Source organism: Ovis canadensis, chromosome 13 (genome assembly GCF_042477335.2).
Source record: "Ovis canadensis isolate MfBH-ARS-UI-01 breed Bighorn chromosome 13, ARS-UI_OviCan_v2, whole genome shotgun sequence".
In the NCBI taxonomy this organism is placed as follows: Eukaryota; Metazoa; Chordata; class Mammalia; order Artiodactyla; family Bovidae; genus Ovis; species Ovis canadensis.
Genome location: NC_091257.1, coordinates 85,500,128 through 85,523,787, shown reverse-complemented (window position 1 = coordinate 85,523,787; position 23,660 = coordinate 85,500,128). Strand labels below are relative to the sequence as shown.

At 45.4% G+C, this 23,660-nt stretch overlaps 1 protein-coding gene across 6 annotated transcripts in view; it reads left to right on the top strand.

Annotated features, from left to right (window-relative positions):
- CHD6 (chromodomain helicase DNA binding protein 6) overlaps positions 1–23,660 on the top strand; it is a 204,771-nt gene that overhangs the window by 68,488 nt on the left and 112,623 nt on the right. For all 6 annotated transcript variants that reach the window (XM_069548576.1, XM_069548579.1, XM_069548575.1 and 3 more), the window contains 3 exons: positions 1,117–1,637; positions 20,687–20,834; positions 22,591–22,740. In XM_069548576.1, coding sequence (XP_069404677.1) covers positions 1,117–1,637; positions 20,687–20,834; positions 22,591–22,740 — 819 coding nt within the window. The remainder of the gene's footprint in view (positions 1–1,116; positions 1,638–20,686; positions 20,835–22,590; positions 22,741–23,660) is intronic.

The window sequence follows — 23,660 nt, the reverse complement described above, 5'->3', positions numbered from 1 at the left end:
GGAAGATCCCCTGGAGAAGGGATAGCCTACCCGCTCCAGTATTCTTGGGCTTCCCTTGTGGCTCAGCTGGTAAAGAATCCGCCTGCAGTGCTGGAGACCTGGGTTCAATCCCTGGGTTGGGAAGATTGTCTGGGGAAGGGAAAGGTTACTCACTCCAGTATTCTGGCCTGGAGAATTCCATGGATATTTAGTCCATGGGGTCACAAAGAGTCGGACATGACTGTGCAACTTTCACTTTCAAAGGTTGTCTGGTGCTGAGTCTGGTGACAAGGTTAGACCATCATACAGAAAAGGTGCAGTTTTGAGTGACCAGATGTTCTTGTTCGAAAATCAAACCAGCTGAATGTTGATGCTGCTTGACAATATGTGAGAGCGAAGACTGGGGGAAATAAAGCTCACACATTGAGCTTGACCCTATATCCTTATCACCCTGCTGACATCAGCTTTATCCAGGAGCACACTTGGCCAGTAACTTTGTCTATCAGCATGGTAAATGCCACTCTAGGTTGGAGCAGCGTGCCCAGGATTTGTGTCTGCTAGTGGCTTCTGCAGCTTCCCTGGTGGCTCAGACGGTAAAGAATCCACCTGCAACGCGGGGAACCTGGGTCCCATCCCTGGGTTGGGAAGATCCCCTGGAGGAGGGCATGGCAACCCAGTCCAGTATTCTGGCCTGGAGAATCCCCATGGACAGAGGAGCCTGGCGGGTTTCAGTCCTTGGGGTCACAAAGAGTCAGACACGACTGAGCGAATAAGCACAATGGCATCTACAGGTATTATGTGGGAGACCATTGTTGCCGGTTCTAGACTTGGAGCTGAAACAGGTGTTTCAGATTTCTGCAAAACATGGAAAGCCTTTAGATCTTTGCAAACATTTCCTACATAATATGCTAACAACAACTTGGTCCACCAGGACCTTGCTCCACACAGCAGAGGCAAATATTTTCAATAAAGCGTCGTGTTTGCCGCTCTACAACTGTGGCCGAGCAGAGGAGGAACTACCACGTTTTAGGCACTCAGGAGATGCCGAACAGATCCATACATTCACAGTTGACATCACCGTTTGTGTGAAGCTTGCAGCGGAAGAATAACATGCTTGTCTCTCTCTCTCTCTTGCAGTTGTCAAGTCTAAAAGTTCCGAATCACTCCCCAATGTCTGATGCCTCTGTCAATTTTGACTACACATCCCCCTCCCCATTTGACCACAGCACTGACCAGGAGGAGAAGATCGAAGATGTTGCCAGTCACTGTCCAGCACCGAAGGAGCTGTACAACGTTGAAGAGGAGGCCGGGCCCCTTTTCCCCAGGAAAACGGCGTCCCATAATGGTATGGAGGACAGTGGTGGAGGAGGCACAGGCGTGAAGAAGAAACGCAAGAAAAAGGATCCAGGGGAGCACGAAGGGGCAGCAAAGGGAAGCAAGGACAGGGAGCCTAAGCCAAAGAGGAAGCGCGAGCCCAGAGAGCTGAAGGAGCCCAGGAAGGCCAAGGAGCCCAGGAAGGCCAAGGAGCCCAGGGAGCCCAAGCAGAAAGACGGCACCAAGAAGGCGCGGAAGCCCCGCGAGGCCTCGGGCCCCAGGGAGGCCAAAGAGAAGAGGGGCGGCCCCGACGCTGCAGCCAGGACGAAGGCCAGGAAGGCCAGGTGCGTCCCCCTCTTCCCGCCCCAGCCCTGGGCTCTGCGTCCACGGCCCAGCTGGCCGTGGCCAGGCTCTAGCCCCTGGACGGCTTCCCCACTCTGGGCCAAAGTAAACCCACCTCCTCACCTCCTGAGGAGAGAAAGATAGCCTTAATTAATACCGTGCCTGCCATTTCTTGCCATTACCTTTGGATTAAGAAGAATTAAAGTCTGTGAGCACACGCAGGGTGTCAGGGAAGGGACGTCACAGGTGTGTATGGGGTGGGCAGTGATTCGGGGAGCAGCAGCCGTGTAGACAGCAGAGGGGCAGCTGTCAGGGGTGAGGTGTGCACAGACCCAGGGCCAGTGCCAGGGGTCTGGGAGAGCCAGGGGTGTGTGCAGAGTTCCAGACAGAGAAGGGCTGCCTAGTCTTCCTAGCTGCGAGCTGTCTAGTGCTGGCGCCTCCCAGGTCCGCGTCTCTCATTCAGCGTCCAACGCGGTGCCTGACATGTCAGCAAGGTGCTCAGAAGATGGTGAGTCGGGGAGACGAGAGGAGACAGACCACAGTGCCCCGTGTAGAGACCCGTCTAGAGAAGAGGGCGTGGGGACGCACTGGCTGCTGGAGCTGACTGCAGGGGCCCTGGCTAGAGATCCTGTCAGGGTCCAGACGTACTCTTTATTTGGGGAGCTAAGTATTTGTCATCGCTGTACAAAAGTGCGCTTCCCAGGGGGCTCACTGGGTAAAGAATCCTCCTGCACTGCAGGAGACATGACGATTCCTGGGTCAGGAAGATCTCCTAGAGGAGGGCATGGCAACCCATTCCAGTATGCTTGCCTGGAGAATCCCATGGACAGAGGAGCCTGGTGGGCTGCAGTCCCTGGAGTCACAAAGAGTCGGACGCGATTGAACGACTCAGACACGTGCATGCAAATGTGATGTCTTTTGTTCTGTCTCTTTCTAAATTCTTGGTGGAAAATATTTAAACTTTCTGAGGTCATACAAAACTCTTCTATATTTAAGGGGAATTTAAATTCTAAGTGCTGAGGCAGAGTATAGACCGGGAACACCCATTAAAGGTGCAGAAATTGATTCAGTTGCTAACAGGATGTAAGCTAATGGGGGCATCAGTCCTATACAGGGTCAGGCATAGAGGAAGTTAGTTTTAAAGAGAGAAAGCATTTTAGAATGCCTTGTACCACAACTCGGAATTCATTTTATGGTTCGGTTCATTTTCAGAAGGACAGTCTGTTGGGACCAGATGGGTACTTGTCTAATCCAAGTTAAAGCTGCCTTATAATATTCACTCTCTTCTGCCTGGCAGGGGATTTTACCTTTTGTTTATCACAGAGGCTTGGGTGGGATCCCAGGAATGTAGTTCACAGCGAATAGACATAAACTAACCTCCTCAGAGGGTCAAGAGAAGTCAGTAAAATCAGGAGTCTGACTAATGAGCAACTTGTGTGTGTGCGTGCAGTTGTGTCTGACTCTTTGCGACCTCGTGGACTGCGGCCCGTCAGGTTCCTCTGTCCGTGGGATTTCCCAGGCAAGAATACTAGAACGGGTTGCCATTTCCTCCTCCAAGGAATCTTCCCAATCCCGGGATCAAACCCGAGTCTCCTGCATTGGCAGGCAGATTTTTTTTTACCACTGAGCCACCTCAGAAGCCCATTGAACCACTTTCTCTGTGAACCTGGTGCACACAGGCTCATCTCTGATGTGGATGGAATGGCTTGTATGGGGGGTGTCCCAGTTGAGTTTCTAACTTCCAAATTATTTTGGAGAAGCTGAAATGGTTCTGCAGGGTAGCTGCTTGCGAGGAGGGAGACTCAGACATGAGCTAGTGGTGTGACTGAGTTTGGTTATTAGCTGAAGCAGCAGCATTCTCCAGGGTGATGTTTTAGAATTAAGGCCATCAGGGGGAGGGTCTGAGAGCTCTAATAAGGAGTTTGGTTTGTGTTTAGAAGGTAATAGAAAGTCAGAGTTATCCAGGCTCACTTTAGTCACTGGTCTCTGGTGCTTGTAATTTTTTCAACTTCTTCTTAAAGGAATTCATGTTTACCCTTTGTGAGACAAGGCGACAAGTATATAGATAGACATTGTCATAGATTCCATTTGGGGCAATGAGTGGGGAGGCATTTCACAAATCAAGTTTTGTGCTAAGTTGTGTCTGACTCTTTGGGACTCTTTGAACCATAAGTCCACCAGGCTCTTCTGTCCATGGGATTTCCCAGGCCAGAATACTGGAGGGGGTTGCCATTTCCTCCTCCGGGGAATCTTCCCAACCCAGGGATCAAACCTGCATCTCCTACACTGCAGGAAGATTGTTTACCACTGAGCCATCAGGGAAGACAAAGCAAGGTTGGGTGTCAGATGTATGCATAGCAATGTTAAGGGAATTGATTTTTATCTAATGAGGCTATATAAAATATGCATGAGCTGGATAAGTGCTAGTGAGTCTGCTAACTGAGAAGACAGCAGATGCTCTTGAGGTTTAGGAATCCAGGAGACAAAACCTCTGAGAAAATGCTAACAAGTTGGGCTGGTTATCCCTTTAGAAATGAACACAAGATCCACGTGGCTTTCCACCTCCCTTGGTGTGGAAGCAGTGGAAGATGGACCAGTGGATATCACGGAATTCTTCCAGGTAGCCCAGGTCCGGTTCGGGACTGTTAAGCCTTTCTGTCTTTTTTATATTTATAAAGCTGCTTCGGCTCCTTTAACTCACGGCGCCACTAGTCAGCAGAGGCAGCTCTAGTTCTGAAAGGACATTAATTGATTTTTTAAAAATGTTGATAATTAAGTCATATGTTTTGTGTTCTTTGATTTGCTCTCTGGCAGATTGGCTTAAGTACGTGTTTTGATTTGAGTCTTTATTGATAAGCCCCTGGATCGCACTCCTCAGTTACAGATGATTCAGGGGACGTTCGGATTGTTGGAAGAGCTTCACAGCTGATGTAAGGGCTTCCGGTCTTCCTTCAGTCCGTCTTGCCAGCTGCCGCCTGGCTCATCTTTCTGAAGCCCCACTGTTACCTCATTTTTTATGTTTGTAGCTGGCGGTGGTGGTCAGTCAAGCCCCCTCTTCCGTCTCTCCATTCCAGATCAGCTGGGAACCCGTCCACAGAGACGGAGATGGAGTTAGCAGCTCTACCACTGATGGGCCGACTTGAAACACTTTCAATCGCTTGCGGCCAGAATCGGGCTTCCTGTTAACGCCCTCGGTCAAGTTCATCCACCAGCACTGCAGGCGCGGCCCTGCAGAGGGAGGCCTCTGCGCCGGGGATGGTTTATTCTTCCTCTCGGTCTCTCCAGTCCTGTAGGTCCCCATCAGAGATGGTCAGGCAAGTGAGAGGAATTATAAGAAGGGATAAAGTATGTTTCCAGTATCGTGCCCTCCTCGGAAACAGGGAAGCCTGAAGACATGGGGACAGGGAAGTGGGATTCCCTCTAACAGTTACACCTACTCAGACACTTCTGACTGTTCCCTCTGCCTCCAGCGTAGAATCAGGCTCCTTTTTCTGTTTCCCAAACCCTTTGGGGTCTGACCGCTCCTTGCCACCTGGTCTCTGACAACAGACCTTTCTAGCTAGATTGACCTCATTAGGCCTTTATGAAATTTTTTAAATTTTTGTGTATTTTTGACTGTGCTGGGTCTTTACTGCTCTGCGCGCGGGCTTTCTCTAGTTCTGGCGAGTGGGGGCCACCCTTTGTCGCGGTTTGGGGCTTCTCATTGCAGTGGCTTCAGTAGCTGCAGGACTGCAGCACACTGGCTCAGTGGTGGTGGTGCGCGGGCTTCGTTACCCGGAGGCATGTGGAGTTTCTCAGGCCAGGGATGGAACCTGTGTCCCCTGCACTGGCAGATGGATTCTTAACCCCTGGACCACCAGGGAAGTCCTCCTTAGGCCTTAAATGAGGTACTTGGTTCCTTCCCCCTCCGGATCACTCTTCAACATTATGCCCTTGGTCCCCCTCTCAGTATCCCCTCTCAGTATCCCAGAGTCCTTCCCATTCTTCAGCTCTGAGCTCACATCCCGCCCAGTTCCTGCACAGAACGCCCACACCTGGTGCCAGAGCATCCCATCCCACAGCTCTCGGGGCCTCACTGGCATCACAAATCAAGAGTTTTGGACCTTGAATAAAAGACATCTAGTGCAGCCCTGCCACATTGCGGCCAGGAAACAGAGACCCGCAGAGAAGTGACTTGTTTGCAAGGTCATAAACTCAGATGTCCTGGTCCCAGTCCTGTACACTAACCTCTGCCGCAGGCTGTTTCTTAGTCATAACCCAGGATTTTCATGTGTATATTTCTCTCCTCAACAGAAGTGAAGTGCCCAAGGTCAGGACCACCATGCTTTGTGTCTTCCGTGTCCCCGAGGTTGTCAGTTCAGTTCAGTTGCTCAGTCCTACAGCTGTGATCCCATGGATTGCAGCATGCTAGGCCTCCCTGTCCATCACCAGCTCCCGGAGTTTATTCAAACTCATGTCAGTTGAGTCGGTGATGCCATCTAACCATCTCATCCTCTGTCATCCCCTTCTTCTCCTGCCCTCAATCTTTCCCAACCTCAGGGTCTTTTCCAAAGTTCTTCACATCAAATGGCCAAGTTATTGGAATTTCAGCTTCAGCATGAGTCCTTCCAATGAATATTCAGGACTGATTTCCTTTAGGATGGACTGGATGGATCTCCTTGCAGTCCAAGGGACTCTCAAGTGTCTTCTCCAACACCACAGTTCAAAAGCATCAGTTCTTCAGCTCTCAGCTTTCTTTATAGTTTAACTCTCACATCCATACATGACTACTGGAAAAATCATAGCTTTGACTAGACGGACCTTTGTTGGCAAGGTAATGTCTCTGCTTTTTAATATGTTGTCTGGGTTGGTCATAACTTTTCTTCCAAGGAATAAGCATCTTTTAATTTCATGGCTGCAGTCACCATCTGCAGTGATTTTGGAGCCCCCCAAAATAACGTCTGACACTGTTTCCACTGTTTCCCCATCTATTTCCCATGAAGTGATGGGACCAGATGCCATGATCTTAGTTTTCTGAATGTTGAGTTTTAAGCCAACTTTTTCACTCCTCTTTCACTTTCATCAAGAGGCCCTTTAGTTCTTCGCTTTCTGCCATAAGGGTGGTGTCGTCTGCATATCTGAGGTTATTGATATTTCTCCCACCAATCTAGATTCCAACTAGTGCTTCATGCAGCCCAGCGTTTCTCATGATGTACTCTGTATATGAGTTAAATAAGCAGAGTGACAATATACAGCCTTGAGGTACAGCCGAGGTTGTCAGCAGAGAGGTTTGTCAGGTTGTTGGACACGTAGAAGGAGGTATGTGTGTGTTTGTGTGGTTTATGTATTATTTTTAAGTATTACATACATATATAATATAATTGTTTTCTTAGAACAAATGATTAGAGCTCTTCTCCCCAAAACAGGAGCCATACAAGTTACCACACAGTCACTCCCATTGTTAAATAACAGTAGGTCAGTTCAGTTCAGTCGCTCGGTTGTGTAGGACTCTTTGCGACCCCATGAATCGCAGCACGCCAGGCCTCCCTGTCCATCACCAACTCCCGGAGTTCACTCAGACTCACGTCCATCGAGTCAGTGATGCCATCCAGCCATCTCATCCTCTGTTGTCCCCTTCTCCTCCTGCCCCCAATCCCTCCCAGCATCAGAGTCTTTTCCAATGAGTCAACTCTTCGCATGAGGTGGCCAAAGTACTGGAGTTTCAGCTTTAGCATCATTCCTTCCAAAGAAATCCCAGGGCCGATCTCCTTCAGAATGGACTGGTTGGATCTCCTTGCAGTCCAAGGGACTCAAGAGTCTTCTCCAACACCACAGTTCAAAAGCATCAATTCTTTGGCACTCAGCCTTCTTCACAGTCCAACTCTCACATCCATACATGACCACAGGAAAAACCATAGCCTTGACTAGACGGACCTTAGTCAGCAAAGTAATGTCTCTGCTTTTGAATATGGTATCTAGGTTGGTCATAACTTTTCTTCCAAGGAGTAAGCGTCTTTTAATTTCATGGCTGCAGTCACCATCTGCAATGATTTTGGAGCCCCCCAAAATGAAGTCTGACACTGTTTCCACTGTTTCCCCATCTATTTGCCATGAAGTGATGGGACTAGATGCCATGATCTTAGTTTTCTGAATGTTGAGCTTTAAGCCAACTTTTTCACTCTCCTCTTTCACTTTCATCAAGAGGCTTTTGAGTTCCTCTTCACTTTCTGCCATAAGGGTGGTGTCATCTGCATATCTGAGGTTATTGATATTTCTCCTGGCATTCTTGATTCCCTCTTGTGTTTCTTCCAGTCCAGCGTTTCTCATGATGTACTCTGCATATGTTATAATTAAATATTTTAATCCCATAAATTTTATTATTTTAGGAATGAAAACTTCAAGGTAACTTGTCCAAGAGGCCAAACTAATGAGCAGCACTGTCAGGATTTGGCACCAGGCTCCCCTGACCACAAAACCCACTTTGTTCTCTGCAGCTTTGCGCCTCTTTTCTCCTTGCTAGGGAAGATTGCATGGATAACAGTGGGGAGAGCCTAGTGTCAGAGAAACTGGTTTTTATTTGTAGGACACGTCCCCTCTTCTACACAATTTCAGTTTGCACACTCAGGATCCCCTCACGGACAAAGATGACCCCAACCTTTTCCTGTTCTATTTCTCTTTGCATTTGAGACAGCACCTAATTGAACACAGTTTCACATCTCCTTAACAGATGATAGAGTCTAGCGAATTTTCCTTTTCAAGGATGATAATTAATAGTGACTAATATTCACTTACTGCTTAGGGGATAAAAACAACTCAGGTAGCAGGAGCCTTTAAGAAAACAAAAACTATCCTCTTTTCCTTTACCTGCAAGCTACCTTGAAGTGTGAGCCTGGTTAACTCCTTTATTATGTAGAACTTAAGCAGGAAAGCTCCTCCAGGAAGCTGATTTAGGTTCTCTGTCATTTCCCTGACTCTGAAATTTAAATTTCACCAGCACGGTTTGCTTTTTTTAAATTATAGTACCTTTCCTAAGGAGAATAGGGCTCCTGGCATTCTCATAGAAGACACACAGAGACACAAATACTCTTAGAAACACGCACACACCTGTGCATACATGGACACCATGGCCCACACAGCTGCAGCGTAGGACCTAGGGGTAGGCAGGTTTGCGGGGTCAGGTAATGTTGATAAGGGCTTTGGGAAAATGCTTTGAGATTAGAAAAGCACCGGGCCAGCTCGTCAGGCAGGTCAGATTTTTACCAGTTGAGAAAGAAATTTCTCACTGGGCAGCATCACGTGATGTAATGGATACTATCCTCAATGGCTTTTTTTGCATCAAACACTTTTGAGTGCCGATGAATTTCGTATTTCTTTATTGAAAACGGCCTTTAGTAAAAGCTTCATGGCATTAAAGCGCGGCTTGGTGAGCAGGAAAGACAAGTGGTTCCAGTGTGAACGAAGCCATCGGGCCCTACTCAATATCCAGAGAAAATCTGAGGGGGAGGTTTATGGCCCTTTGAGTTACTCTTGCAAACCGGGAGCCAAGTGCTTTGACAGAGAGGGAGGTAGCATTTGTAAGCCAGGATCTTGAGTGTCAGTGTCCATGTTGCTGATTGAGGGCAGAGTATATACGTTTTGGAATTTCCACACATGTCAGAGCTGGGGGTGGTTTATATTCTCTCTCAAAAGTCAAGAAATGAATCTGTGTGCTGGTCTAAGTTAAGGGTTTTGTGATATCTGCTAGGAATGAAAAAGCCAAAATGATGAAATGAAGACTCTGATTAGCCCCAATTTCTGTGCTCAGCTTTTTACCCCCATTTGTTTGGATCTGTCAACCCGCAGCAGATTTTTATTCCAAATCCAATAAATTTGATAACATCCTAGGAGAAAGATTTTACATTTTCTGATTTTTTTTCTTTGATGCTCGCTTCAAGAAAGGTAAGCCCCAAACCTTCTGATTATGTAACTGTTTGAGCTGTGAGTCAGCTAAGAACTATGAAGCAGGAGGGGTAATAAAATTCAACCAGGTCAGCTCTGCCTCACTGCTGGAAGGTGAATCACCTGTCTGTTTAGAGTGCAGATCTTTATGGAGGCTGAACTTAGGTTCAAGAGAGTCCATTGACAGAATTCTTTCTGTTGGGAGACTTGTTTTTACATTCTGTTCATTTTATTAGGAGAAAGAAGCAAATATAAAGACATAAATGAGTTCTGAGTAGAGACCCTCTGCTTAGAAGCTACTGGGCTTTCTGTTAAGTAGGGAAGAAAACTAAGTGATAACGTCAGAGACCCACCTCTGAAGCTTTGGACTAAATCTCTGTTCCTGTTTTTGTACGAGCTCCTGGAGTTCTTATTCTGTAATTCTTAGCATTTTCTTTTCATATATAATTTTTAAAGTTAATTAATGGGGCTGCACTGGGTCTCCCTTTCTGCGCACGGGTTTTCTCTAGTTGTGTTGGGCAGGGCCTGCTCTCCAGCTGCTCTCCATTGCGGTGGCTTCTCTTGTGCAGAGCATGGGCTCCAGGGTGTGTGGGCCTCCTAGCTGAAGCACGTGGACTCAGATGTTGTGGGGCATGGGCTTAGTGGCTCCACAGCTCATGACATCTTAGTTCCTGGACCAGGGATCAATCCCGTTTCCCCTGCAATGACAGGTGGATTCTTAACCAGTGGACCACCAGAGAAGTCCCCTCAGAGCTTTCTGCATTAGGGTCTGGGGTATAGGAAACTTACCTGGTCCATAAGGAAACAGTTTATAAACAGTAATGCTAGATGAATGCCTGCTCCTTTATTTATCCAATATGTATGTATTACCTCCTGCGTACCTTGCTTCGTTAATGAGCACTTCTGTTGGGAATGGGACAGTGGAGGAAGGAGGATGCCTCAGAGGTATCTCTGAGCCTTGCCATAGAGGGACTTTCACAAGTTAGGGAAACAGCCCAGCAGGTGTTCCCAAAACAGGCAAAAATATAAACAAGTGAAAGAACCTAATATACAGAATAGCCGAAAGGATTTAGAGAATTAAGAGTATTTCGGGGAGTTCCCTGGTGACATGGTGGTTAGGATCCTATGCTTTCACTTCCATGGCCTCAGTTCAGTCCCCAGTGAGGGAACTGAGATCCCACAAGCCCCCCCAAAAAGTGTTTCAGTTCTGATCTAGGGAGTCCCTTGAAAGAGTACTGCGTTATTAAAGCAATTGAGCCAGTTATTAAAGGAATTAATAGATGAGAAAAGACTTACAGCAATGTGATGTTTGGGGGATTTCCAGTTTTAAAATGGTAGATCAAGCATGCTGTTATTTTCCCTTCTTCACCAGATTTTCACTTACTGAAATGACAGGAAGAGCAGAAGGGAATAAATTCTTCAAAGATGGGAGGTGTTACAAAGTTCCGATGTGGGGGGCCCCTGGTCAAGTATTGATGGGTGAATGCTGTGGAGGACGTCCCCGATTAGAGCACATGCAGGAGCTTCCCCCTGATGGTGGCCCCGGCAGCCCTGGAGAGGGGCCGGGGCTGGAGCTGGCGGGTCGGGGACCGTCTGCAGAGCGGCTGTGTGATCTGGCAGCTCTAGACAGTTATTCTAAAGAAGCTGAGCAGCTTGTTCTGGAAGAAGGTCTAGGCTCCAGTTGGGGAGACTGACATCCACAAGAAGGGGGCACAGGAACCCAGGCTTCTCTGCCTTTCCCTGCCCAAACCCCTTAAAAGGAGAGAGAGGGGTAGCCCCTTGTGTATGTAGAGTCCCAGGTCAGGCCTCCCATTCAGGGGTGAGGCTTGCTGGAGAAAGTGACTTAACTCGGCAGCAGGGAGCCTCACCAGCCCCTGTATTATCAGCCTCCTTCACGCTAAATATTAATCGGCCGCCAGAGATCCCCAGACCATGAGGAGAAGCAGTAGAGCAGCAGGAAGAAGAGGAATGACCAGGACAGCTGTCCTCAGAAAAAACAGTTCAAGGCAAAGAAGCCATAAAGATTTCAAATTAGTGTCCTCAGATCCAAGATGATCGATACCATGTCTGCAAAACAAGAAATGTGTAATCAGGAAAAAGGAATAGTCAGAAAACAAAAAGAATGAATGAAAATTTAAAACATGGTTGCCCACACTCAGTCATCAAAAATTTTGAGCAGAGAAAGGAATAGGGGAGATATATAAGATCTAAGCTGATTGACTTTAGAATGTGGGTAGCGGTTGCTGAATGTCGATGAATAAAGAACTAGAGGCAGGAATGTATTTGGAGTGAGAGAGGTATTGGTCAAGAGCAGATCTCTCTGGCACGTGGGATTTGGTGCAGGTAGGAATGGCTTGTATGTTTCATTTGAAGCCCTTCTATGTTAAAAAAAATTTTTTCATTTGCTGTGATCACTTTTAATAAGTTTGTTAAAACTCTGCCTTGTCACCTTATATGTAATTTTTTAAAAAGATTATTATTTGGCAACATCGGGTCTTAGTTGTGGCATGCGGGGCTCTTCAAGGTGGCGCCCATTTCCTCTCTACTTGTGGTGTTCATGCTCCAGAGCACTTGGCCTCTGTTAGTTTGAGGCACACAGGCTTAGCTGCTCCATGGCATGTGGGATCCTAGTTCCTGGACCAGGGATTGAACTCACGTCCCCTGCGTTGAAAGGCAGATTCTTGACCATTGAACCACCAGGGAAGTGCCTGTAATGTTTTTGTTTCTTTTTTTTTTTAAGCTAGGACATCACAAACTTGCATAATCTTTGTTTTGATGATGCTAATGATGTGATTAGAGGTTCTGAGAACCTGGAGATCATGTCTACAGATAACTCCATCTACACCAAAACCAATAGTTGAGGGGGTGTGTTTTTCTTTGAACCAATATCTTGAAAAAATCCGTGCTTAAGTCAGCCCTGCATGTATAGATGGAAGGAATATGGGTAGCAAGTAAAGGTTGGATTAAGTGTGCAAATGAGCTCCCTGGAGTAACGTCCAGGATTTCAGTACTGTCCTTCCTGGAAGAGGCTCTGAGCCTGTGGCGAGGCCCGGATAGAAGCTTTTCTGGAGAGTCGTTCCCCGAGTGGGGCAGTGGCTCCCAGGCTGGGCTCCCAGGTGCATGCACATTTGTGGAAGGAATGATTGGCCTCATGTGCTGTTTTCAGTTGTCCTGAATTTGGGGATTATGGCAACTCACTGTGGAAGTAACTGATTGTTTCCTGCTAAAACTTTGATGAGCATTTTGCCAAGTTTAATGTTAAAATGAGGAGATGAGTCATTTTGAAATAATGCAGTTTGTCCAGTAGATAAAAAATTTTCAATACCTGGAATCCATGGGGAAAAGTTAATAAAAGACTCATAGCCATGAATCTCAGTGTTCTGACATGCACCCAGACTTTTCTTCTAGTACTCAGATCTAGCACTCAATTTCTAACTCTTAATTCAAGCAAAGAAAGCTGGAGGTAGGGAACTGGAGATGGAGCTGGGAGGAGAATTTGAGGAAGTCTGTCTTGTGATTAATACTATAATTTTCTACGTGGATGGCAAAAACGGTACTTATTTTTCTTCTCTTTTTTTTAAACTTTTTATTTTGTATTGCAGTATGGCTGATTAACAATGTTGTGATAGTTTCAGATGACTGTCAAATAGACGCATGCATTCTCCCTAGACTCACGTCCCATCCAGGCTGCCACATATCACTGAGCAGAGTTAGACTTTGGTTATCCGCTTTAAATATAGCAGTGTGCACATGTCCTTTCCAGACTCCTTAAACGATCCCTTCCCCTCAAAAAAGGGTACTTATTTTTCTAATGCAAACTGTGGAGAGTCAAGATGTATAAAATCTTGGCTGATGAGATTGTGTGGTAGACAGGATGTGAGAGCGTTTTGGGGCTGAGGGCTGCTAATGAACTGCTGTTGATCATACCTGATCCTTGTCCTGCATGGATGGTACAGATTATATGTTGGAAGTTTCTTGCATGTCATAAATACATGATGGATGCTTTCTTTAAAGTGGATGTATGGATTTATGTTGTAAACTCAAGTTGAGTTTTACTACTAAAAATAGGTACTTTGAGCCCCGAAAATCTTGTCTGCCATATATTTTTTCCTGTCCTGTAATGTAATTTGTTCTAGCTCTGAAAGCTGGAAAAGCAAGGATTATAAAAATTAGATTGCTTTGATGTGGCCTCAAGTGTCGTTAAACAATAAGAATATTAGGCCTTTGTATTATGAGAACTGCACTGGTTGCAACTGACATAAACCCAACTTGAATTAACATAAGAAAAAGATTAACAAGTGGGTTCACTGGTTTAGGCAGTCAGAACCCAGGGCTCTAGTCAAGAACTCCACAGAAGTCTTTGTCCCCCACACTTCCTGAGCCTCTTTGGGTGTTGGCTCCATCTTTGACGACTGCCTTCCTTCTCCAGATTGAACTGTGCCTGCCCATATCTCTGGGCTCATAGCTTAACAGACCTAGGACCTAGGAGGAAAGAGATTATTCATTTTCCTTCCCACTCCTGCCAGAAATTAGTCCTTTTTTTAAAGGAAGGAGCCTTTTGCAGAGTGTATCGTGAGAAACACTGGGCTGGATGCAGCACAAGCTGGAATCTAGATTGCCAGGAGAAATATCAATAACCTCAGATATGCAGATGACACCACCCTTATGGCAGAAAGTGAAGAAGGACTAAAGAGCCTCCTGATGAAAGTGAAAGAGGAGAGTGAAAAAGTTGTCTTAAAGCTCAGCTTTCAGAAAACTAAGATCATGGCATCCGGTCCCATCACTTCATGGCAAATGGATGGGGAAACAGTGTCAGACTATTTCTGGGGGCTCCAAAATCACTGCAGATGGTGATTGCAGCCATGAAATTAAAAGACGCTTACTCCTTGGAAGGGAAGTTATGACCAACCTAGATAGCATATTAAAAAGCAGAGACATTACTTTGCCAACAAAGGTCCATCTAGTCAAGTCTATGGTTTTTCCAGTGGTCATGTATGGATGTGAGAGTTGGACTATAAAGAAAGCAGAGTGCCAAAGAATTGATGCTTTTGAACTGTGGTGTTGAAGAAGACTCCTGACAGTCCCTTGGACTGCAAGGAGATCCAACCAGTCCATCCTAAGGGAGATCAGTCCTGGGTGTTCATTGGAAGGACTGATGTTGAAGCTGAAGCTCCAATAATTTGGCCACCTGATGCGATGAGCTGACTCATTTGAAAAGACCCTGATGCTGGGAAAGATTGAGGGCAGGAGAAGGGGACAACAGAGGATGAGATGGCTGTATGGCATCGCCGACTCAGTGGACATGAGTTTGAGTAAATTCCAGGAGTTGTTGATGGACAGGGAGGCCTAGCGTGCTGCTCTTCATGGGGTCGCAAAGAGTCGGACACGACTGAGCGACTGAACTGAGCTGAGTCCCACGTTGGCCTTGCTAGGTCGCGTGTCCATATCTGGACCAATTCCTGCAGTAAAAGGACTAGGACACCATAGCCCAGCCTGGCTTTCTGCTTACTCTCAGGATTCGGGGGGTAGTATTGGTTATCAGCAAAAAGGTGCTGGGCAATAAATGTCCACTTCAGCAATGGTATAGGTATATATATTGGAGAAGGCAATGGCACCCCACTCCAGTACTCTTGCCTGGAAAATCCCATGGACGGAGGAGCCTGGTGGGCTGCAGTCCATGGGGTCGCGAAGAGTCAGACATGATTGAGCGACTTCACTTTCACTTTTCTCTTCCACGCATTGGAGAAGGAAATGGCAACCCACTCCAGAGTTCTTGCCTGGAGAATCTCAGGGACAGGGGAGCCTGGTGGGCTGCTGTCTATGGGGTCGCACAGAGTCGGACACGACTGAAGCGACTTAGCAGCAGCAGCAGCAGCATAGGTATATATACCTTTTATGTTTATGTGTGTGTGTGTAAGTTATATGGTTTTTCTTCAACCATTGTGAGAATGAGTTGCAAATATCATGCCTTTTTATCCCTAGATGATGCAGTGTATCTTTTCTAAGAGTAATGCCATTTTCATAACCAATGGTTTAGTTACTGCTTCTGTTTCTGTACAGTCTGTAGAGAGACACACTTAAAATCATGTAAATATCCTGTGTCTCTTCAAGTTCTCCCCCAGATTTAGCATTCCTTGATGGTTCTGGACTATGCTTATCTTGACTACAGTGGTTACAAAATGATTTTCCAACTCTACCACTGTCGACATTTACTGTTTGGATTGTATAATAAGCAGGAGTTTTCCTTTCCCCCTCATTTTTCATTATTGGTCTGTCTGTCTATCATTGGTGTGGATTCTTACCATTTTCAATGGCTTATAATTCATTACTGACCTTAATTACTTTTGTGCTCACGTGGCCCCAGTTTTGACTAACGAGAGTTCTTTTAGCTGACTCCTGTGCCCTTTTAATGTGCTGCCTTCGCTTTTTTGGGCACTCCCTTTACTTTACGACACAGAATGTTTCAGGCTGATATTATAACTTCCTTCTCTTGGAACCAGCCATTTTTGTGTAGAACTTTGGAATTCGAAACCAAAATCTGAGAGCTGTGTGTGCAGATTGTGCTTGGAGCATCTTTGCTTGTTGGCTTTCTCAGTTGTCAAAGCTGGGGGAAATATACAAGACAAACACGTGTACGTATATTATGTACATGCACATGGATCCACCTCTGCATGCACACACAGTATACTCATACTGCACATGTACACGCTTATATGCGTGTGTTCATACCTATACTTACTTTAGAAAGCGTGCGTCTTACTGAGCCTCCAGTGTAGATTCATCCCACAGTCTCTTCCTTGCCTTCTAACATCTCGTATTTACGTCTTCCTGGGTGAGAACCACAGCTCCTAACGTCAACACATTTACTGATTTGCTTACTCCTATTACCACAGCTAAAATGGCTTCAGAACCGCTTCCTTTATACGCCTACCAAAGAGAGTTCACCTTTTGTTGGCTGTTTTCCTCACTCCTCCCCAAAACTGAAAGTATATAGTCAGATACTGTGTTTATAAATTAATGAGATTTTTCTTTTTCCATCTGTTGAGTGTGGTTATGTTTTTCATTTGAAAAACACCTAGATTTATTTATTTCAACTTGTTTTCATCTTTCATTAAAAAAAAAATTTAGGTATAGGTAACATGCTTCCAAAAGTCAAATCTATATAAAAAAGATACTTACCTCTGGCTTTATTTGGTTTATCATCTTTGTGTCTCTTTTTGTAAAATAAGTAGATATATGCAAGGTTTTTTATTTTCTCTTTATTCTTTCATAAAAAGTAGCATGTTAGTATACTCTTGCACTTTGCTTTTTTTCTCTTAACAATATATCTTAGAAATCATTCCATGGTAGTTTATAGGATTCTTTCTTAATTGTTTTTACAGCTGCATAGTACTCCTTTCTGTGTATCCTCATTTATTCATCACTTATGTTTGGACATTTAGGTTGTTTTTTGTTATTTTGAAATTATCAAACAATGTTGAATAACCACATGCATATGTGTTTCATATTGATGGAGGTGTATCTTTAGAATATATTCCTATAAATGGAATTGTTAGATCAAAGGGTACATACATACATAATTTTGTTACATATTATTTGACTACTATGTTTGAAGAACTTGGAACCCAAAGGAGAAAACAGTACATTCATGGTCCAAACCCATCTGTAACAAAGTGGGGGTTAAAATGTCTTCATTTGATAAACTCTCAAGTGTAAGTTTTTTAAAACTCATTCCGAAGATAGGGAAAACACATTTCACCTAGTCTTCCTAGAGGATGAATTCAGGTGGTATTTTCTTGCTGTCCTATTTGAAAGTCCCATTTATAAGCTCACAAGGAATCTTCCTGATACTTGTCTTTATCAGAAGAGCTCCAGCAAAAAGTTTTGAAAATCAGAATTGATTCTTTTGTCAAAGGTAATATTCAGAAAGTCACTATGAAGATTTCTCAGTAGAGTATCTTCTTATATGTCCCCGAATAGGTAAGCAGGTATCACTCGCCTTGTTCCTGTTTTACTCATGTGTATTTAAGAAGTTGTTCCCTCCACCCCACCCCACACCCAGCCTCTGGCTAGGAAACCTGTAGCGCCCCAGGCTTGACTTCGGAGGGCCTCACTACGGTCATCATTTAATGTGTTTCTGAAAACATGGAAGGCAAATATATACATGTCTTATAGTAAGGTTTAGTATTTTGAGGAGGCTCTATTCCCTAATTCTGTCTTAAGCTTAATTTAGTTTTGAGCAGGATATTTTCACAGTGAAGCACATGTTTCTAGCCCATCTATATAATGAATGTTTAAAATGGAGATTAAACATATATAGATAAAGCTTTCCAAAATGAAATTATATTTAGTAGAAAGATAAAATTGATTTCAAATGTTGGAAGGATGTAAGATTTTACAGAAGATTAAATGGGATTCCAAGCATGTGATTATTATGGTGACTATATTATATCTATATTACTATCTCTAAATGTGTGTCCAAAAAATGAAACACACACCTTCTTCTGTTGAGAGAATCAACTATGGAGTTATGAATTTTTCTTTTTCTTTTTTTTGATATATCTGAGTTATTGGAGTGTTTTGTAACCAATTCTTCTGGTGATTATTTTGAAATTCCAAGAAGATTAAGAGAAATTTGAAGTTTCTGCATTTGTCGAAAGGGAGACTGGGGATTTACAAAGAAAAAAGGAGGCAGGAAACATGATATAGTATAAACAGTGAGGGGATTGTGAGTCAGCTGAGCTGAGCACCGGCCTCTGCTTGGCTGCTGGCTTTGGGGCCTTTGTGCTTCTTAAACTTGTTTACATCTGGAACATGAGGCTCACCTGCCCTGGCCCCCTCGCAGAATCGCAGTTGCTACAGTTAAACGAGACAGGAAACACTGAAGTGCTTTTTAGAATATAAATTGTTATGTCATTTTCTTAGTGAGAGTCAGGTAACATGAGATAAATATTCCAGTGAAAATTGGACATCTTTTTAAAAACTCTTTTCACCGGAGTCTTATGTCCTGAAACTGGTAGGAAGTGGTCTTTCTCCCCTGATCCCCACCAAGTTTCATTTCCTAACTTTGGATCAAAACAATCTCATAAAGAACTTTGCTGATAGGTAGGCAAGCCAGTCTTCAGCCTATGGAATCAAGGGTAAGACTGGGTCTTTGCCCACCTGATGAGTGATCCATGTGCGAACGGTTGAAGGGTGTTGGGAGAAGCAGACAGACCCCCTGGTCCACGCCGGGCGCCGTCCCTCCAAGGGTGCACCCCACTGGATCTTCCATCTTCTGTGCCTGTCTTCCCCCACACCTTGCAGTGACTCACCGGATGGGAAGTACCAGTAACTGTGCCTCTTTCCTCATCTCCACCTTCTGCCAAGACTTATCGACACTTCTTCCAAGATTTACTGGTTCTGCTTCTGTCGCACCTTTCACATCATTTATACCCTTGCGTTTTCTCTGATCACGTCTCGTTTGAGTCTTCTTTCTCTCTTGCCCAGTCTTGCCATCGTGCCCTTTTCATGCAGAATGAGTCTAAGCCCTCCAGCCTCACATACCCCTGGGTTCTTTCCAGCTGCATCAGCTTAGTGCTTCTTTTCACCTGTCCTGTCATCTAGCCACACTGACTGTCTTTTAACACTCTTCCATTCCCCAATAATGTCATGGTGACTACGTGCGTGCCTGGTTTAGATACTTTCTCTTCCGTTTACTAGTGTGTTACCCTGGAAATCTTAACCTCACTGTTTTTCTTGATAAAATTAGGATAATAATACTATCTGCCTTAAATGGTTGCTTTGAAGAATAAAGCAGATAATCCATGTAAAACTTTAGAGAACTGTACCTGCATGTAGTAGGTGTTACGTGCAAATTAGCTTTAGTTATTATTATTATTGTCTTCTATCAAAATTCTGTGTGTATCTTTGCTCAAGTGTGTTTTTCCCAAATCTCCCCAGTTGTATCCATCCATTAGTGCATCCATCTGTCCAATGAATATTGTATCGAATCCTTGATATGCTAAGCATAAGACTACTACTCGCTGTGAAGAATACAGAACTTAAGCACATCCTGCCCTCTGGGAACTTAGTGTCTGATGGGAGAGCGCAGAGAACTGTAAACTGTTCATCCATTCAGCACATGTTGATTGACTCACTGCAGAGGATCTGAGGTCCTGTTTAGTTCTGAGCCTGGTGTCACGTGTAATGACTAACTCACTCTGGTGGAAGATCAAAGTTTGAATGCCTTAGGCAAAGCACAGTTGAGGTGCTTGAAGGAAAGTAAAAGTTGTTCAGTCGTGTCCGACTCCTTGGGACCCCATGGACTATACAGTCCATGGACTTCTCCTGGCCAGAATACTAGAGTGGGTAGCCTTTCCCTTCTCTAGGGGATCTTCCCAGCCCAGGGATTGAACCCAGATCTCCTGCATTGCAGGTGGATTCTTTACCAGCTGAGCCACAAGGGATGCCGTTGTAGTGCTTGGGAGTGTAGAAAAGGGGTTTTATCAGCCAGGAGGGGCCAGAAAGGCTTATTGGAGATGTTGCTGTCTTAGCAGGGCCTTGCACAGTGAATTTTGCCCATCTCCACCTCTCTCAAGGATCATCAATCTCCTGCCGTGGGCAATGGCTCTGGGTAGTCAGAATTTTATCCCTGTGACCTCCTCAAGGGCTGTGGCAGTGCTGTCTTCAGTTTTGAACTCCTAGCTCTCATTCTGAGTCTTACATAGATAATTCTCAATAGAGGATGGTGACGGCTTAGGGAGATGTTCCCACATACCTTAAAGGGAGCTTGAAAGTAGATGATTCTCAATATCTGTGAAGCAATTCAACTTCCTAGAGAAGACGTTTATTTGAAAGTAGGGTTTTTTTGGGGGGGCGGGGAGATGTTTGTATCATTTTACTTCGTATCACATTAATCCTATCTATAGTAGTCGTGATAGGGGTGTAAAAAAAAAAGTGAATTTTACATCAACGCACGTAGACGTTTCTTCCCTTTTTCCTGCACATTTCTGACAGGAAACTCTTGTCGCTTTTCCATTAAAGCCTATCCTGGCCCCAGAATTCTAGGATGTACCCTCATAACTTGAATCACATGAGAAATCTTAGCTTTAAGAACTGCCCAACAGTTTTAATTCTGAATTTCTCCTTGTAGCAAGGAGCAAGGACCAACCCCAGTGGAGAAAAAGAAGAAAGGAAAAAGGAAAAGTGAAACTGCAGTGGAGAGTTTAGAGCTGGATCAGGGCCTGCCGAACCCGTCCCTGCGGAGCCCCGAGGAGTCCACTGAGTCTGCAGACAGCCAGGTACCGCTGTGCCGGGAGCCCGGGCGGGCACTGCGGCTGCGGGGCGGGGTCTCGCTGACGCTCATCCTGGTGCTCCTTTCTCCCTGTCTCCAGCCCACTTCCCTCGCACCCAGACCTGGGCTGGGCTTTCCCCGTGTTAGTGGGTGACCACCAGGCTCTTTCCCTAGCATCCTGGTCCTTAGACTAACAATCTCCCAGCTGTTCAGCAGTGTTGGCTTCCTTCCAGGAGAGTCGCATGGTATCAGGCTGCAGTGAGAGGGAACGTGGAGAGGGGAAGTGTGATCCAAAGTAGGTGAGGCTCCGAGGGCCTCTCTCGCCATGTAGGTGATGCATTGATGGCTCGGGGTGCTAATAAGCCAGTCTGTGTGAGGACACGTTCATAATCCCAGATGCTGGAAAAGTCAGGGATGGATTCCTTTTGCCAAGATGGGAAGGAAAATTTGGGGAAACGAGTGGCGCACCCAAATGAGATTTCTGAAGACGCACCAAAATGGTAGGAGTTTTCTCCCTTGAGTTGAGGCAGCCTCTCTTGGACTTGATTTGTGATATTTCTAAGTGCTGTTTCCTCTGACAGCCGCAGCAGTTTATCTGGGCTCTGCCCCCGCAAGGGGCCATTTAGGATAAGATCAACTGAAGTCCTGTGAGCTTCGTTGTAGGAAAGTGTCAGCTCCTAACATCACAGTGATGAATAAGTGTGGTGTCTGGGGTGTCAGATCCAAGACCCCCTTTCACTGCCTGTATACTTGGGTTAGTGACTCCCAAGTATCCTGACTGGCAGAGGAGCAAGTACGTCTGGTCCATGAGGGTCAGCAGGTAGTTCAGTGTTTCTAGGATGGTGATTTGCACGTGGCATTGAGGGAGAGCTTTTTATGTGGAATCCCTCCTGTAAAATTAAATGTCATTGAGGTGACTCAATAAAGAAACAAACACAGAGAGAGGCCCAGGAGGCATCTTTTAGACGATAAGGGCCGGGGGTAGGGTGAGGGTGAGGTTTGGCTTCTCGTTTTGTTTTGTAGGGTTTAAGTGTTGAAGACTTAGCTGGCTGAGTGGATAGTTCCCGGAAGTATTTCTGCTGCTTGGATGTGATGGGTAGAGATGAACCATGTGTTTTTCTGCTTGAGGAAAGCCACTGGGTTGCTTTGCTGTAGAATGTTTTCTCTCTTAAAGGTCATAAGCTATTTAATTATAGTCAAGTCCTTACATGGTGAGTCACGAATCTCGTTTTGTCACACTCAAGACGTCAGCTTGAATTTCAAAGGGTGGTGGTAGGAGATTCTCAAAGTAAGTCCGAATAAAATTGGTATTATTTAGTTGTTTGGAAGTACATGGCAAATCTGGTGAACTTGGAAAATTGAAAATAAACCAAAAAAAACCTGTTAAATCATTGTCATAAACCTGGAGCTTCAGGCTATGCTTGGAAGGGACCTCAGAGATGATGAAGTTACTTCCCATCCCTGTTTCACAGGAATGGAAGCCGATTCCAGAAAGGAAGGGGAAAGCACAGGCAGAGATAATGAAACACTTCTCCCTGGATCCTAAGGCTGCAGCTCCTACTCTGTGGGTCCAGGAAGGCGGCTCCCGCTCCTCAGCTGGCTCCCGTTTTGAGTGAATTTCGTTCTGAAAAGAGTTGTGTTTAGGGCAGATCCTTCTTGGAAAGCTGGAGAGTGTGAGCGAGTGTAGTAAGGCGAGGGTGTCCTTGTGCCTGCTTTTCCCTCCGACTCACTGAGCGTCTCTGGCCGGTGTGTTTGTCCTGCAGAAACGACGCTCAGGACGGCAAGTGAAGCGCAGAAAATACAACGAAGACTTGGACTTCAAGGTGGTGGACGATGATGGGGAAACCATTGCCGTGCTTGGGGCTGGCCGGACGTCCGCCCTCTCAGCTTCTACCCTGGCCTGGCAGGCGGAGGTACGGCCTTTAGATGGGACTGCTGGCCTCCGCTGGACAGTCACTTCGACTGTCTGATGGAGTTGTACTGTGGCTCTTTTTCAAAGCATAAGTTCGATCACTTTAACTTCAGGTTCTGTCCTTCAGGTGGCTTCCTGCTGAACTGAAAGTTCAGACTCTTTGTCTGGGCCTAGCAGGTACCTCTGTCATCATGCTCTCCCGAATTAACTCAGATACACGACTTTGCGCCATCTCTCTCATTACTCTCCAGCCAAAAGACTTGACTCTTTTAAAGCCATGTATCAGCTATTCTTTCCCACCTACTGCCCTTGGCCTGTGTGGTCCCTTTTGGTTGGAATGCTCTTTGCCACATGCTTCACTTGACTCTTATTTAAAGTCGACTCTTGGCCCTTGTCCTAATGATTTTTTTTTCCAATTAATTATTATTTATCTGACTGCACTGTGTCTTTAGTTGTGGCACACAGGATCTTTAGTTGAAGCCTGTGGAAGCTAGTTCTCTGACCAGGAATTGAACCCTGGGCCTTCTTTGTTGGAAGGACAAAGTCTTAACTACTGGACCACCAGGGAAATCCTCTAATGATTCTTTATTTCACTCCTGTTTGTTTCTTTCACAGCACTTCTTAGAATTTATAATTGTGTTCTGATTTCATTTTATTTGTCTCTCCCATTAGAATGTAGAAGTCTGATATGGAGTAAATAGGTACTCTATGAACGGAATCACATACAGCAGCCATTACAGTTGGGACTGGGGTTACAAATGTGTATGGAGAGCCCACAGCAGGGTCAGGTCCTAGGACACGAAGAGGAGTATCACAGCTTGATGCCTGCCTCCAGGGAGTTTAATCTGGGAGAAGGAGAGAATGGCTACACTGGTATTGTGAGTTAAGTGCGGTCTTGGAAGTGTGTGCTGGAATGGTGAC